The sequence below is a fragment of the Trachymyrmex cornetzi genome, unplaced genomic scaffold, assembly GCF_001594075.2.
Source record: "Trachymyrmex cornetzi isolate Tcor2-1 unplaced genomic scaffold, Tcor1.1 scaffold467, whole genome shotgun sequence".
In the NCBI taxonomy this organism is placed as follows: Eukaryota; Metazoa; Arthropoda; class Insecta; order Hymenoptera; family Formicidae; genus Trachymyrmex; species Trachymyrmex cornetzi.
Window position 1 is genome coordinate 48,857 of NW_017299476.1, and position 15,117 is coordinate 63,973.

General features: G+C 38.4%; 1 protein-coding gene across 1 annotated transcript in view; it reads left to right on the plus strand.

Annotated features, from left to right (window-relative positions):
* LOC108764922 (phosphoserine aminotransferase) overlaps nucleotides 1-11,724 on the plus strand; it is a gene marked incomplete at its 5' end in the record, with an annotated part of 48,509 nt that extends 36,785 nt beyond the window's left edge. The window contains one exon of the mRNA XM_018513331.1: nucleotides 11,545-11,724. Within this exon, the coding sequence (XP_018368833.1) occupies nucleotides 11,545-11,718 (174 nt within the window). The remainder of the gene's footprint in view (nucleotides 1-11,544) is intronic.
* Between the last annotated feature and the right edge of the window lie 3,393 nt (nucleotides 11,725-15,117).

Here is a 15,117-nt window from a genome sequence, read left to right on the forward strand (position 1 = left end):
CCGCCGTTATACTTGCAGCAGCCCAGAGATTATACGAAACGGGAAGCGGTTTACCGAAAAAGAAAGAACTGCGGTAGACATCGCGACGAAAGAAATGCGAGAAATGTGGAGACAATTCTAGATGCTGTCGAACAAGAATCCGAAATTAGTATACGGGTCCTGGCTCGAGAGCACGGTCTGTCTTACTCCACAATACAGAGGATGCTGAAAGACGAAAAACTGCACGCCCACCATTACAGCCCCGTGCAACACCTACGAGAAGAAGATTTTCCTCGTAGAAAAAGGTTTTGTGAAAATTTTCTGAAGAGAGTAGACGAGGAGTCAGAATTTCCTTCTCGTGTGATATTTAGCGACGAATCGCTGTTTACACAAGAAGAGATATTTAACTCTCATAATATGCATACGTGGTGTGACGAAAATCCTAAAGTCACTCGACTGAAAAATTTTCAAGTCCGATGGAAAATTAACGTCTGGACGGGCATCATGGATACGAACATACTGGGTCCAGTAATTTTGCCAAATATTTTGAATGGCATGGCGTACAAAGAATTTTTGGCAGAAAATCTTCCAGATTTTTTGGAAGAAGTGCCGTTAGCAGAGAGGAATAGAATCATATTCCAACAAGACGGTGCTGGACCACATAACGCTAGAGTCGTCACCGACTATTTAAACGAGCAATTTCATGGACGTTGGGTGGGCCGATATGGCCCAATACCTTGGCCCGCAATATCTCCGGACCTTAGTACATTAGATTTTTTCCTGTGCGGATATTGTAAAGAAGTCATTTACAGAAAGCTTCCCGAGGATATCGAAGATCTGAATGCCAAACTTCATCAAGCCATTTGGAGCATCGACGAGGATATGCTGCAGAAGACTTAAGCGAATTTACTCAGACGCATGAGAGCTTGTATCGCAATGTATGATGACCATTTTGAACATCTTTTGTGAAGAAAGTTCTCCCAGACAATATTTAATCTGCCCTTTTCAGGGCAATCAAATGTTTTATACTGAGAAAGATTCTCTTCGAGTTCGCAAATTTAAAATAATCGGAAGTAAAATAAAATACTGAAAAAATTTATTTTATTTTTACAATTTTTAATGAATAATAAAAATTTTACATTTGCAAGTTTTTCAACAAATTGTGTTAACCTAAATCATATTAATTGATATTTTCACTTTTGAATTGCCGCGTTTTGACTTCTAACGCTTCAACCAATCACACGTTCACATCCAACGATGTTATCACAACGAACTAATGAAATCAGTCAGCTGCTCGCTACCGTCGAGTAAATACATGTTGTGTGTTCGTCACGTAAACACGTGTTTCTTTCTTCGATAAATTTTCACACGTCGAGTAATTAGTACCGATTCAGAGTTATTCATAGTGATCAATTCGAAAATAAATTTCTCATTGTCTCAATCAAGTGAGTGAATACAGTGCGTGAGTGTGTAGAAACGTGGTTCAATTTAAGAAAAAGGAGGAAGGATTATTAGTGTTTACTCAAAACGGATCTGTTTAATCGTGGGAGGAATCAGCAGGTAATCGTACAGCATAATGCTTGAGTATATACGTTCAAACTTATTCCAACATGTTCCTTCTCTTCCTCCTTTCCCCCCTCTCTCTCTCTCGCTTGCACTCTCACACACACATCTACGTATTTCAATTGCGTTTAATAATTTTAACTTGAAAATAATATTTAAACAATCTGAGATCTGCGTAAAATTTTACATTTGTTATAACAATGGAAATTCCTGATTAGCAAATACTTACGTCGACTTCGCGCTATTATTTTGTTCGACTTAACATTTGTACCAAAAATTGTTTATCAGTTAGTTTTTATTAGAACCATACAAAGCAAGATGATAAATGCCGGTTTCAAGTTAAAATTAATAGTAATTAATGTAGATAACTGTGTGAGTGACTAAATACGCATGCGTGCGTGCGTGCGTGCGGATTTGAATGTATATTCTAAGTATGGGTCCTGTCGCGTGACTATTGATGAGTCTGACAGGCACCATAAGTACCCGCATGCATCGGTGAGCGCGCCGCCCCTGCTTACCTTCCGTACTCGACTTGTGATACACTAACTATTTCTCTTTATAATTTAAATACTAAGCTTCGGACAAATTTTTGCCAAAGGAAAAATCGTCTCAGAATACGGCCTGGAATATGACCCCTTAAAGACAAAAGGTTATTCTGAATCACCCTGTATAGTAATTGCAGTATTAAAGTTATCAAATCTCGATCAGCATGCAGTAATTGTAATAAGAATGATGTTATCGGAAACAATGTATTCCTCCGGTTATGTATATAGACAGTAATTGTTTCTGTTAAAAAGTACAAATATAATGCAAAATTGTAATATAAATAAGCAATCAGTAATAATAACGAGAATACAAACTATTAGCGTATTCGATTTACTGACTCGAACCGACTCCGAATCAATAGTCTGTTCTGTTTAGCTGCAAAAGAAGAGCTAAATTGTGTAAGAAATGCAACTAAAAAGAACAGACTGTTGACTCGGGTCGAGTCAGTAAATCGAATACGCTATAAGAAACATAAAATATATCAATATATTATCCTCCTTCATTATATTGAATACTTAGCACCTTTTTTTACCTTTTTTAAAAATGTAAGTTTGTACTGGTATCACACATTTTGTAGTGATATCAAAACGACGGTCATCTATATACGTGTCATTTAGGTTTTACCATTTAGGCTTTATGAATGATATAATGATAGCACAGAGTCGATACGGCCAAAATGCTGCTTATGCGGTGAGCAACAAAAAATTCCGAACAGAATAACATACATCGAGCCTCCTGATAATACTTAAATTCGCGTTTGAAGAGCCGGTTTGAACTCTTTCCAAAAACGTCCCGCCTAATGAGAAAAACGAGAGGAGAATAAAGAGAATGGCGACTTCCGACCAGTGATGCACATTTGGCTCCCCGGCAACACGGAAAACCGCCCCACCACTTCGCTGCTGCGCGAGAGCGAGCGAGACAGGGAGTCTCACTGTCTCGCTCGCTCTCGCGCAGCGGCGAAATGATGGGGCGGTTTTCCGTGTTGCCGAAGAGCCAAATGTACATCACTGCTTCCGACTAGAGAATCTCAAAGGGAGAGAGTGGTAAACTGCATCACGTGATCCGTCTCCTCTGATTGGCGCGGTCATCAAAACTCCATAAGCATGGAAGTGAAAGAGATTGGAGAAAACTTATCATGTGACCCCCGTCCTGATTGGACTCTGTCATTTACGTGATGCAATTTGCCATTCTCTCATGATGTGCTCAGTTGCAGTGATGCACATTTGGCTCCTCGGCAACACGGAAAACCGCCCCACCATTTCGCCGCTGCGCGAGAGCGAGCGAGACAGTGAGACTTTTCATTTCCAGCGTCAAAATAAGTCACGTGATCAAAATTGACGTTTGTTTCTATCATGTGACTTATTTTGACGCCGAAAATGACCGTTGAACGTCGGCATGGAAAGGCCTTAAGCCTGATGTCTACGATGCTAAAAATTGGTCCAAGACCTCGGTTGAAAAAAGAATTGACCAATCACAATGTATATACGTACGTTTCCTTTTTTACTTCCATTTCGAAACAAACTTCTATTATTATAAATATATAATTATATAAATAGTATTAAATAGTATTGGTAACGAACAAATTCTCTGTCATTTTCTTTACCAATTTTCGCAATTGAAACATTAATTTCTAAATCATCAAATATCCGCCTTCGATAGTTTGGTGCGCGAAAAGTAGGGACTGCCTAGCAAGTGCCCCGTACACCGCTGTGAACCGTCAAACCAAACGTCAACTGGAATGTGCAGGCACCTGAACGCCTCTATCGCCATCTAGTGCCAGACGGTGCAGCCGTACATTTTGAGTGGTTGATGACAACGTATCTAACCTGAATCTAAATGAAAAGTGACAGTTCGGAAATTTGCGTCGCAATATCTCCGCTTGTAGGATACGTAGAGAAAAAAATAAAAACCAGTATAATACAATCGGAGTGTAAGCTATTGATTAAGGTATACTTTGGACCCCTATTAAGCTGGACCTCCCACCAGCGCAAATTGATACCAAAAACTGCGAGCAACAAATTCTTTAAACAATATTTGAGTGAATAAACTGCTCGGCGCGGGCGCCGACGCTGATAAACTAATTATTTTTCATGTATTAGAGTTAGCAACAAAATCGGAAATAGGTATATTTCGATAGTATACGTTACAAGGAACATTTTGTTACCAAAAACTTGCGAGCAACAAATTCTTTAAACAATCTTTGAGAGAATAAAGTGCTCGGCGCGGGCGCCGACGCTGATAAACTAATTACTTTGCATGTGTTAGGGTTAGTAACAAAATCGGAAATGGGTATATTTCGATAGTATACATTACAAGGAACATTTTGGTACCAAAAACTTGCGGGCAACAAATTCTTTAAGCAATGTTTGAGTGAATAAAGTGCTCGGCGCGGGCGCCGACTCTGATAAACTAATTATTTTGCATGTGTTAAAATTAGCAACAAAATCGGGGGGTGATCCCGATTGACCACGTCTCGATTGGACACCACCAATCACAGCACCCGGTGCTTAGGAGCTTTATAGTCTCAAGCGCTGTGAGTGGTTCGTTCCAATTGAGCCGTGTCCAACTGGGTGCCACCCCAAAATCGGAAATGGGTATATTTCGATAGTATGCGTTACAAGGAACATTTTGGTACCAAAAACTTGCGAGCAACTAACTCTGTACATGTACCTTTTAATCATGACGCTGCTACGCGTGACGATGCAATTTTGTTTATTTATGGATATTTATTTAACAATTGAATTTTTTTGATATTTCTTGGCACTATTCTGGAGCAACATAAAAGCAACGAAATCTGGTGTACTTGTTTTTTGATATCGCAACTCTATATATGTTTTTTGACTATGGGGGTGTCGTCCAGCTTACCATTAAACTGGACCCACCTATTTTTTATTTTTTTTACTGCGGAACGGTTGGAGCAACTAAATTCTTTTTGGAGCAACTAATGAACAACAATAGAGCACTAAATTTTTCAATATGTCCGGACTCAATTTGCGCTGGTGGGGGGTCCAGCTTAATAGGGGTATACTTTGGCTACGTTCAGCAGACTCAGCAGTTTTGCAACCGTTTTATAATGCGTCGTGTTTATTGGTTTATACTTTTAGATTTAAAGGAATAGTCCAATCTGAGCGAAGAATCATAAAACGGTTGCAAAACTGTCGAGTCTGCTGAACGCAACCTTTAACTCAATCGAGATAGTCGTTATTGAGATCTGATAATCTCCTAATATTAATATAAGTATAATAATTATTTAAAACGCTCTAGAAAAATATTTTACTTTTTATTAATAAAATTTTTTGCGTGTTTGTTTCACAGAGTCACAATTTTTGTGTTTGCATGTGCCAAAATAAATTTACTACAAAATTGTAGCTAATCTTCTATTTTCCATTATGTTACAATTTTAAGTTATTTATCTGACAAAATTAAGTCTACAATATTGTATTAATTTTTTCTGAGACGTTTTTCTCAGTGCACGAATGTCGTATAAATATAGTATACAGAAGAGCGAAAATATAAATCAAAATTAAAATTAATTTGAGCCAATTACAAACGCTATTCTAGTAGATCTAAGGTTTGTGTGCGTCGCATGCTCTAACATGCTCCAACGTGCTCCTGCCATAGTTCCTACTTACTTTAATGAGCGCATTGAAGCGAGTAGGAGCTATGATAGAAGCATATTGGAGCATGTTGGAGCATGCCACGCGAACAAACCTCTAATGATCTAATGAAAGTGACATACGGGAAAACTCTTGCTATTGGTCAGGGCTAATTGCTCATTTGAGGTAACCGGAATATTATACATAATATTAGCCACAATTGCACTTGATGTGACTATGCATTGCTAGCGCCACATTTGCCTCTTGCGCCAAAAATTTTAAAAGGACATTTCCCCACTCCGTAGCGGCGACGATGACGACGACGTTTCTTACATTAAAAGTTTCAAATTTGTATTTTGCGTTGCGATATCTCCGCTCATAGGGCATGTAGAGAAAAAATAAGGACACGTACTAAACAACCGGAGTGTACGCTATCGATTAAGCGTACATAGAACGTGATCGGTTCTGCCCTTATTGAGATATGATAATCTCGGTCCCCTGCAATTCGCCGGCTCGCGTAAAGCAGCCACGGCAGTATCGCTGCGCTTGGCTTAGCGCCAAGACACTACCAATGTCTTCAGATAAATCTGAATAATGAGATCGCTAAAACACTTTTAAAAATCGATGAAAACTGTCCTTTCTTCCCTTGATAGTCAGTAAATGATCGTAAAAGGCACAAAAGTGAACCAATACTCGAGCAGAAACACATGGGTTAACAGCTGTTGAAACGAGTGAAATATACGCTTTTATATATAAAATTCCAAGATAACTGTAGTTTCCGTCTATTTTTAGAATTTTCATAAGTCTTAAAAACGAGATAAATCACATGTTCACAATTAAGCAAATAATAACGAAATGGCATGCAACACAAAACATGTTTCGTCATCAAAATGTCACTTTTCCACGTCTATGAGTTCAGCCATTTATCGTGGCGAGGTACTGTAACACACACATAAACACGAGCCTATTATAATATTATAAATAATGATTTGTCTTTCATATTATTCATATGTGAACTAATGATAATAATATTATAAATTATTATAATATTAGGTGTTAAACTTAATTCCTATCGTTTTTTCGTCTCGAAAATCGATTTGTTTCGAAGGGAAGATGAATGAATACCTTAATAAAAGTAATTTCCTCCATTTTCTACTACTTTTTCCCATCTATTCGGCAACAGGGTAATCCCACGACGGTAGAACGCGGTGTCTTTCGAGGCGATCCATTCATCCACCCATTTTTGGACTTCGTTGTAACTTGAGAAGTGTGTGTCCGTAAGTGCGTGTTGCATCGATCGGAAGAGATAGTAATCCGACGGTGCCAAGTTTGGAGAGTACGCTGGATGCGGCAGAACTTCCCATTCAAGCTCTCGAAGTGTCTGCTTCACGCTTTTCGCGACATGCGGTCGAGCGTTATTATGCAACAAAATGACTTTGCGCCGATTGTTGACTACGGATGATCTTTTTTGCATCAATTCGTCACTCAATCGGTCTTTGGAGTAACATTTAACTGTTTCGATAACTCTAAAAGCGTTTGAGCTGGATTCTCATCAAGCAATTCTTGCAGCTCGACATCTTCAAATTTTTTCGGCTGTCCAGGACGTTTTTTGCCTCTCACATCAAAATCACCGTTTCGGAAGTGTTCAAACCAAACTCTACATGTTCTTTCCGATGGAGTTTCATCACCATACACTTCGGATAATAAGCGATGCGCTCCAGCTGCGGTTTTCTTGAGGTCGAAGTAGTGAAGAAGCACATGTCGGAAAAACAGCTTATCGCGATTCATTTTTTATCGAATGGAAAATCTCTTTAGCGTCGAGAAATCTAACCTGTGAGGATTGAATCACTTTCAGCGATGTCTAAACTACAAAAGACATGTGACTTCATTGTCGAAACTCGTCAGCGTTGGAGGCAGAGCCCTCTAGTAGCGAGCGATAGGAATTAAGTTTAACACCTAATATTATAATATATGATAAAAATATAAATAATTTTTTATTCGTCAATTGGAAAGAGAAATGAGTTTCTTTTTATATTGTTGCTTTAAAACTCCCATTATGGATTATTTCAAAACATGAATTATTTCAAAAATTAAATCTCTCCTAAACTGTTACGTTTTTACATGATTTATACTATTCTGGATTAATGAGAGGAGTATACTATTATTACAATTTATTAAAATTTATATGTTAAACAGAATGCCCCTCGCCTCTTGCTGATATTGCCGAGCGATTGAGACTGCCGAGAAAGTATTTTCGGTCGCTTGAAACAGGCGACTAGAGTGAGAAGGACGGTTCGCTGTCTTGTTTGTTCTTGACGCGCCGAAGACGAACACACGGACATGGGTTCGTGCTTGTGTGTGTGGCTATCGGCCACGCCAAGCCGTCGTCTGATTCTATGATTGCCCCTGTCGACGCAGAATTCTTGGCTGAGTACTCAGGAGCCTTAATCCGTATTAAAATCCTATAATCTCGGCTCACAACTTGTGGGCTCGTGTAAAGGTACACGGTACTAAACGCTACACTTCCACTTAGCGCCGATACACTACTGTGTCTTCTGGTTAATTATTACTAGATTAGCTAGTAGATCTCCGTATTTATACCACGTATTTTCATTTTAGTAATATTGGATTTTCTGCAGCTAATTCATAATATTATAATACATCATTGTTATATAATATGTAATAATAATATATTGTACAGGGTGTCCCACAACTCTCCTGACAAATATCATGGACAGGTAGAGCGAATTAAACTGAGACGGAACGTCTTCTATCATTTTTCAATTTTCGCAATAGTTAACGAGATATTTATTTATAAACATCCAAATTCGCCCGGCCCACCGTCAAATGCAAGCGCGCGGCTCGATAGGACCGCTCAGCGCGACGCGCCGCGCGCGCTCGCCGTCGCTAGGCACGCGTTGTTTATAACAAGCAGCAATGGTCGTCACTAGACATGAGTCGCGAATAGCGTCGAATTTCCAGCTATAATTATTTTTTCAGCTATGATTATTCTTTGAGCTATGATCATTCTCTGTTCATTTCAAAACGAAATCATAGTACGAAAAATTTATTTTTGCATGCACGTATGTTCGGAAACATATTATAAATTAATATCTCGGTTACGAAAATTAGGAAAATTGAGAACTCTTTCCAAGAACACAGTTCGCTCTAAAGTGAACTTTCGTCGCGCTAGTCTCCGCGTTTTAAATTGTGAATTATTTCCTGACTATTTGTATCATAACAAAATTATTTACGACATAGAAAAATTGTTTGCGTGCATTTTCTGTGTGCGTGAACGTGCGCACAGAAAAATGGCAATTCTACACAAAGTCAAAGCAGTTACTTAATGTCTCTTCTTTTAGGAAATAATCTTTAACAAAGAATATTTATTTTGATAATAATCCTAAAATGTACATATGGCAAGCGTTTTACTTTTTAATAGCATAAAAGAAATTTAGTCTAATGTTGAATTCTTAAAAAATTACAATTTTTAATAATGAATTAAAATTATGTCGTGACATAATAATATTTCCATGAATTGAAATTATGTCAAAGCATAATACCAGGTGTACAAGTATGAAATGCGGATTTTTTTCCAAAAAAAGAAACACGTTAAATTCGGAAGAATGATAAAAAGTGGTTTATTCAAAGTATGCTCCATTGCTAGTTACACATTTTTCCCATCTTTCGGGTAATTTGTGGATACCACGCCAGTAAAAATCTTCCCCTTTTGCCGCGAACCATTCATCGATCCATTCTTTCACATCTTTGTACGAACCAAAGCGCTGCTCAGCAAGTGCGTGACCTATCGATGCAAACAAGTGGTAATCTGAAGGAGCCAAGTCTGGTGAGTAAGCCGTATGGGCTAGCACTTCCCAGCTGAGTGCTTCCAACGTGTCGCGAACCGGTTTTGCCGTATGTGATGGAGCATTGTCATGGAGAAAAATGATCTTGTGTTGTCTTTTTCGATATTCTGGTCGTTTTTCGAGTAGCGAACGGTTCAAATCGATCAATTGTTGTTGGCAGCGTTTGGTATTAACCGTTTCAGCAGGCTTTAACAGCTCATAATAGACCACACCCTTTTGGTCCCACCAAACACAGAGCATCGTCTTCCTGCCAAAGCGATTCGGTCTTGCGGTCGATGTGGATGATGCGCCTGGGTCTACCTATGATTTTTTGCGCTTTGGATTCTCAAAATATATCCACTTTTCATCCCCAGTAACGATACGATGCAAAAACGACTTTCTTTTGTATCGTTCGAGCAAAATTTCACATGTGTTCTTGCGCCTCTCCATCTGCCTCTCGTTCAACTCATGTGCAGTGATGCACATTTGGCTCCTCGGCAACACGGAAAACCGCCCCACCATTTCGCCGCTGCGCGAATCTTTCCTATTTCTCGTAGGCGGTTGGAAACAACTTGTTGACTAACGCTCAATTGCTCTGCGAGTTGTTTTTGTGTTTGTGAATCGTTTTCGTCCAACAATGCTTGCAATTCTTCATCTTTTTGGCGGTTTTCCGTGTTCCTTGTCTACAACATCGAAATCACCACTTTTGAAAAGCCGAAACCATCGTTCACACGTATCTTGCGATGGAGCATGTTCACCATAAGCTTCTCGAAGTAATCTGTATGATTCAGCAGCAGTTTTCTTCAAATGAAAACAAAAAATTAATGCTGTCCGCGAATGCTCTTTATTTGGCACAAATTTCGACATATTGAATATAGCAAAACAATACTATGCAAACACTTTTTCAATTTATCACTTATGCGTGTTTGACACTTGTTGATGGCACAACAAAAGGCATATACGTCAAATCTTTATACTACACACTGCATTGGTGCATCATCTGTTGTCTCAAATCCGCACTTCATACTTGTACACCTGATAATCAAAATAGGGAATTTTTATTATATCGCAACATAATGTTAACTCGGCGAATTAACATTATGCCGCGACATAATAAAAATTTCGTATTTCTATTATATTCCGACATAGTTCTAATTAATAGAAATATTATTACGTCACGACATAATTTTAATTTATTATTAAAAATTGTAATTTTTTAAGAATTCAACACATTAGACTAAATTTCTTTTATGATATTAAAAAGTAAAACGCTTGCCATATGTACATTTTAGGATTATTATCAAAATAAATATTCTTTGTTAAAGATTACTTCCTAAAAGAAGACAAATTAAGTAACTGCTTTGACTTTATAGAATTGCTATTTTTCTGTGCGCACGTTCGCGCACATAGAAAATGCAATTTTTCTATGTCGTAAATAATTTTGTTATGATACTAATAGTCAAGAAATAATTCGCAATTTAAAACGCGGAGACTAGCGCGACGAAAGTTCATTTTAGAGCGAACTAAACTGTGTTCTTGGAAAGAGTTCTCAATTTTCCTAATTTTCGTAACCGAGATATTAATTTATAATATGTTTCCGAACATACGTGCATGCAAAAATAAATTTTTCGTACGAAGATTTCGTTTTGATATGAACAGAGAATGATCATAGCTCAAAAAATAATTATAGCTGGAAATTCGACATTATTCGCGACTCATGTTTAGCGACAACCATTGCTGCTTGTTATAAACAACGCTTGTCTAGCGACGGCGAGCGCGCGCGGCACGCGGCGCTAGGCGGTCCTATCGAGCCGCGCGCTTGCATTTGGCGGTGGGTCGGGCGAATTTGGATATTTTTATAAATAAATATCTCGTTAACTATTGCGAAAATTGAAAAATGGTAGAAGACGTTCCGTCTCAATTTAATCCGCTCTACCTGTCTATGATATTTGTCGGGAGAGTTGTGGGACACCCTGTATATATAACTATTATATTATAATTATGAGTTTTCTTAGTTTGCAGTAATTTTTGCTGGCGCACAAAAAAATATTGGCCCTGCTGGTGTTACATTAGTAATCGTACGAAATGATATACTTGGTCGTGCTATGGATGTGTGTCCGACAGTGCTAAATTTTACTATCATGGCAAATGATAATTCTTTGCATAATACTCCTCCGGTTTTTCAGTAAGTATCATTGGTTATATTAATAATTTCATAACTAGATGAAAAATACACACAAGTATCGTACATGATTGATTCGACACATACAAGGTATGATTAAAAATAAATCCTAATACAGTTTATGAAACATTCTATATTTTTACATCTAGATCGACATTAGAAAGGACATATAAGAGTAAAATAAATACTTGAGTATAAATATATCACATAAATACAAAGAAATTTAATTAAAGTTTAGAAAACCATTACATGTTTCAGCTTATTATTAAGCCATCTTCAGATGATCCATAATTATTCCTCAAGATATCCACATATATTCGTTAATTCACAATAGTCCTTGATAAATTTTTGAATGCTCGATGGGTGTCTAGAACCAAAATTTCTTTCTCAACGATTTACAGATCGAAAGCTTGAAATTTCTAGATATTGCATGTATTGCCAAAAAAACTTATTATTGATATATGCAAGAAAAACCGTATGTTACATAAAACTTTTATGAACACTCACCGTACATTCGAACATCTCAATGTGACAATAAAAAATTTGTCAAAAATATCGGACTCAGAGGTAACAGAGTGGTCAAATAAAAAAGTCGTAGATAATTTGTGAAATAATAAAATAAAGCATGCTCGTGAAGTGATAATTATCACAGTTCAAAATGTAAAGATAAATTGTAAAAAAAATGTAGTTTTAAAAGACTGTTCCGAGATATGTATTCACATCAGTACATTCACAGATGTAAGACATCTCGCGGGTGGCACCCAGTTGGATACAGCTCAATTGGACACGAGCCATTCACAGCGCTTGAGACTAAAAAGCTCCTAGGCACTTGGTCGCTGTGATTGGTGGTGTCCAATCGAGCCGTGATTAATCGGGATCACCCCACTTTGTTTGTAATAGAAATATATGCTTTATTAAGACTTTAAGTGTCAGTTTGAAGATTAAGACTATTCGCTTGTTTTTTAATGTTTAGCATTTCCGAGATCAAACGTTTATTATAACATGGTTCTTCATCTAAAACTTTAATGTTATCCCAATCGAAATCATGTTGCGTTTGCATCCTATGTTCAGTTATCACAGAACGGATAGTCGTGTTCCAATTAATATGTTTGCGATGTTCTGCAATCCTTGTTTTTAATTGTCTGCCCGTTTGTCCAACATAGGATGCATCACATTCATTGCAACAGATCTTATAGACAACGTTACATTTTTTTGATTGTTCTAAACTACCTTTCTGCACTTTAATGTACTTGTTTAGCTTGTTAGTGATGTGAAATGTAATGTCCGCCTGACAATTCGCACGTGGCGAACGTCACGATCGGGGACGCCAACACGTTGCCATGACAACGTGAATCGTCGCGAAATCGCGGCACAATCGGGAACCGCGATCACGCGCTCATCGCGTGAGCGAGCAACCGCCGCACCGAAACGCGCTGCGCCTGCGCGACCAGAATTATTTAATTACACGAATACTCAATTAATGCGACAGCAATAAGACTGCAGACGGCAAACTCGAAATCCCTGCAGCAGAAAACCTCGAAATTCCTTGGGTACCCTTGATCCAGCATAAATGGATAAAAGAATGAAAATTGCGTTTCATTCAAAATCTGCAGATGCATCCGCGAAAATAACGGCACCGTCTCATCAAGCATCTCGTACTGCGCTTATGTTCAAGAGTGCTTGACGAAATCCTAGTCGCAAGCGCACTAAATCCTTCCAAGCAACGAAACAAAAACCGTTGTAGAGAAAAAGAGCGAGCGCTCTATGATAGCAACTCCGTTTAGAAAAACTAGCGATCGCAGCTCATTGCGAATAAGCGCGCGCCGCAACTGCACGCTATGCAGTTCAGGGGCGGAGCCGATAGGAGGGCCCTGTCAACGCTCAGATCTAAAAATTTCAACCTTTAAGACGACCAAATTAATGAAATTGAATCCGATAAAATGTTCTAGAATAATTTCAAAATTTAACATGACTGTTGACAGGTCAACCTCCTTTGCCGCTCAGCATCAGCTCTTGTCACATTATATAAACGACACTCGGCGCGAGCCCGGGGAGTCCGTGGAAATTTCTAGGAAAACCAACAAGCCTTCCGCCGAAATCGCGAATCTCTACGAAATTCGTAGAGATTCGCTCTACGAGCGCGTGCTACCGAGCAAGTAGAAGAGAGAATCTTTTGTGCGTGCATCGACGACTCCTGGGCCCACACTTGGTGGACGGGCATTGCGAATAATTACCTGAGAAGTATCCCAGACTAAAAAGTGAGTTTTATGTCGCACTTCCGTCGTCGGTCGGGTTTCAGATTGAGAAATTCGCGCGATCGAGATCAATAATCTCGCTAATTTTTGTGCGATCTAATTAAGTGAATTTTCCGCGAATGAGCTATTTATGTGTAAAAGTACAAGGAAAAAGTGGAGAGTAACGGACCATTGTAAAATATTTTCTTTTTGTTTTTGTATTAAAATTGGAGAGTAACGGACCATTGTAAAATATTTTCTTTTTGTTTTTGTATTAAAATTGGAGAGTAACGGACCATTGTAAAATATTTTCTTTTTGTTTTTGTATTAAAATTGGAGAGTAACGGACCATTGTAAAATATTTTCTTTTTGTTTATGTATTAAAGTTGCCAACTTCGCAGTAAAGCCTTCGCTTATCATTTAACTTCGCCCTCTTCTTTTCTCTTTCTTCTCTTTTCTTCCCTTTCTTTCGTACACTCTCTAGCCGGCGGGAAGTGCCTTCTTGTCAGCGACTGGTCTGTGTCGTCCGCATTTCTAAATATCTCAATTATTCCGCGAGAAAGAATTTTTAACGTTCCTTAACGCGCGAGGTTTCCCCCTCTGGATTCTTTCTCGCGGAATAATTGAGATATTCAGAAATGCAGACGACACAGACCAGTCACTGACAAGAAGGCACTTCCCGCCGGCTAGAGAGTGTACGAAAGAAAGGGAAGAAAAGAGAAGAAAGAGAAAAGAAGAGGGCGAAGTTAAATGATAAGCGAAGGTTTTACTGCGAAGTTGGCAACTTTAATACAAAAACAAAAAGAAAATATTTTACAATGGTCCGTTACTCTCCAATTTTAATATAAAAACAAAAAAAAAGGAAATATTTTACAATGGTCCGTTACTCTCCACCTTTTCCTTGCACTTTTACACATAAATAGCTTATTCGCGGAAAATTCATCTAATTAGATCGCACAATGATTAGCGAGATTATTGATCCGCTGATGGCGATCGCGATGGCGCGAATTTCTCAATCTGAAACCCGACCAACGACGGAAGTGCGATATAAAACTCACTTTTTGGTCTGGGATACTTCTCAAGTGATTATTCGCAATGCCCGTCGACTAAATGTGGGCCCAGGAGTCGTCGATGCACGCACAAAAGATTCTCTCTTCTGCTTGCTCGGTAGC